The 1,291-nt window shown below is 51.0% G+C and overlaps 1 protein-coding gene across 1 annotated transcript in view; it reads right to left on the bottom strand.

The window, feature by feature from the left end:
- Positions 1 to 633: 633 nt before the first annotated feature.
- LOC106814966 (histidine-rich glycoprotein-like) overlaps positions 634 to 1,291 on the bottom strand; it is a 7,950-nt gene continuing 7,292 nt past the window's right edge. Inside the window, exon 2 of the mRNA XM_014819363.1 lies at positions 634 to 1,283. Coding sequence (XP_014674849.1) covers positions 634 to 1,283 — 650 coding nt within the window. The remainder of the gene's footprint in view (positions 1,284 to 1,291) is intronic.

The following is a 1,291-nucleotide window of genomic DNA, read 5'->3' as shown; positions in this document are numbered from 1 at the left end:
AACAATGCAGCTCACAACAACGTGCAGCATAGCGATGCAGCTCACAACGACGTGCAGCATAGCGATGCAGCTCACAACACGGTGCAGCATAACAATGCAGCTCACAACGCCGTGCAGCATAACGATGCAGTTCACAACGACGTGCAGCATAGCGATGCAGCTCACAACACCGTGCAGCATAACGAGGCAGCTCACAACACCGTGCAGCATAACGATGCAGCTCACAACAACGTGCAGAATAACGATGCATATCACAACGATACATAATGATGCCACGCAATACATGCGCCCGCCTGCTTCCGGTGCGAGAAAGAGAGAAAAAAGGACGAGAGAGTGAAAATATAGAGAGAGGTAGAGAGAGAGAGGTAGAAAGAAGAAGAGATAGATAGATAGGAGAGAGAGAGAAGAGAGATGAGAGGAAAGGGGTGCGCGATAGGAGGGATGAGGAGTGCGAGAACGGAGATTAGGACAGATAGATCACGACGAGAGAGAAAGAAAGAGAGAGAGAGAGAGAGAGGATGAGCGAGAGAGGCGATCTCTCTCTCTCTCTACCTCTCTCTATATTTTCACTCTCTCGTTCTTTTTTCGCTCTCTCCCGCACCGGCAGCAGGGGGGCGCATGTATTGCGTGGCATCATGATGTATCGTTGTGATATGCATCGTTATGCTGCACGTTGTTGTGAGCTGCATCGTTATGCTGCACGTTGTTGTGAGCTGCATCGCTATGCTGCACGTCGTTGTGATATGCATCGTTATGCTGCATGTTGTTGTGAGCTGCATCGTTATGCTGCACGGTGTTGTGAGCTGCCTCGTTATGCTGCACGTCGTTGTGAGCTGCATCGCTATGCTGCACGTCGTTGTGATATGCATCGTTATGCTGCATGTTGTTGTGAGCTGCATCGTTATGCTGCACGGTGTTGTGAGCTGCCTCGTTATGCTGCACGTCGTTGTGAGCTGCATCGCTATGCTGCACGTTGTTGTGAGCTGCATTGTTATGCTGCACGTCGTTGTGAGCTGCATCGTTATGCTGCACGGTGTTGTGAGCTGCATTGTTATGCTGCACGTCGTTGTGAGCTGCGTCGCTATGCTGCACGTTGTTGTGAGCTGCATTGTTATGCTGCACGGTGTTGTGAGCTGCATCGTTATGCTGCACGTTGCTGTGAGCTGCATCGTTATGCTGCACGGTGTTGTGAGCTGCATTGTTATGCTGCACGTCGTTGTGAGCTGCGTCGCTATGCTGCACGTTGTTGTGAGCTGCATTGTTATGCTGCACGGTGTTGTGAGCTGCATCG

The sequence above is a fragment of the Priapulus caudatus genome, unplaced genomic scaffold, assembly GCF_000485595.1.
Source record: "Priapulus caudatus unplaced genomic scaffold, Priapulus_caudatus-5.0.1 Scaffold1014, whole genome shotgun sequence".
Classification (NCBI taxonomy): Eukaryota; Metazoa; Priapulida; class Priapulimorpha; order Priapulimorphida; family Priapulidae; genus Priapulus; species Priapulus caudatus.
This window is presented reverse-complemented; position numbering and strand designations above follow the sequence as displayed.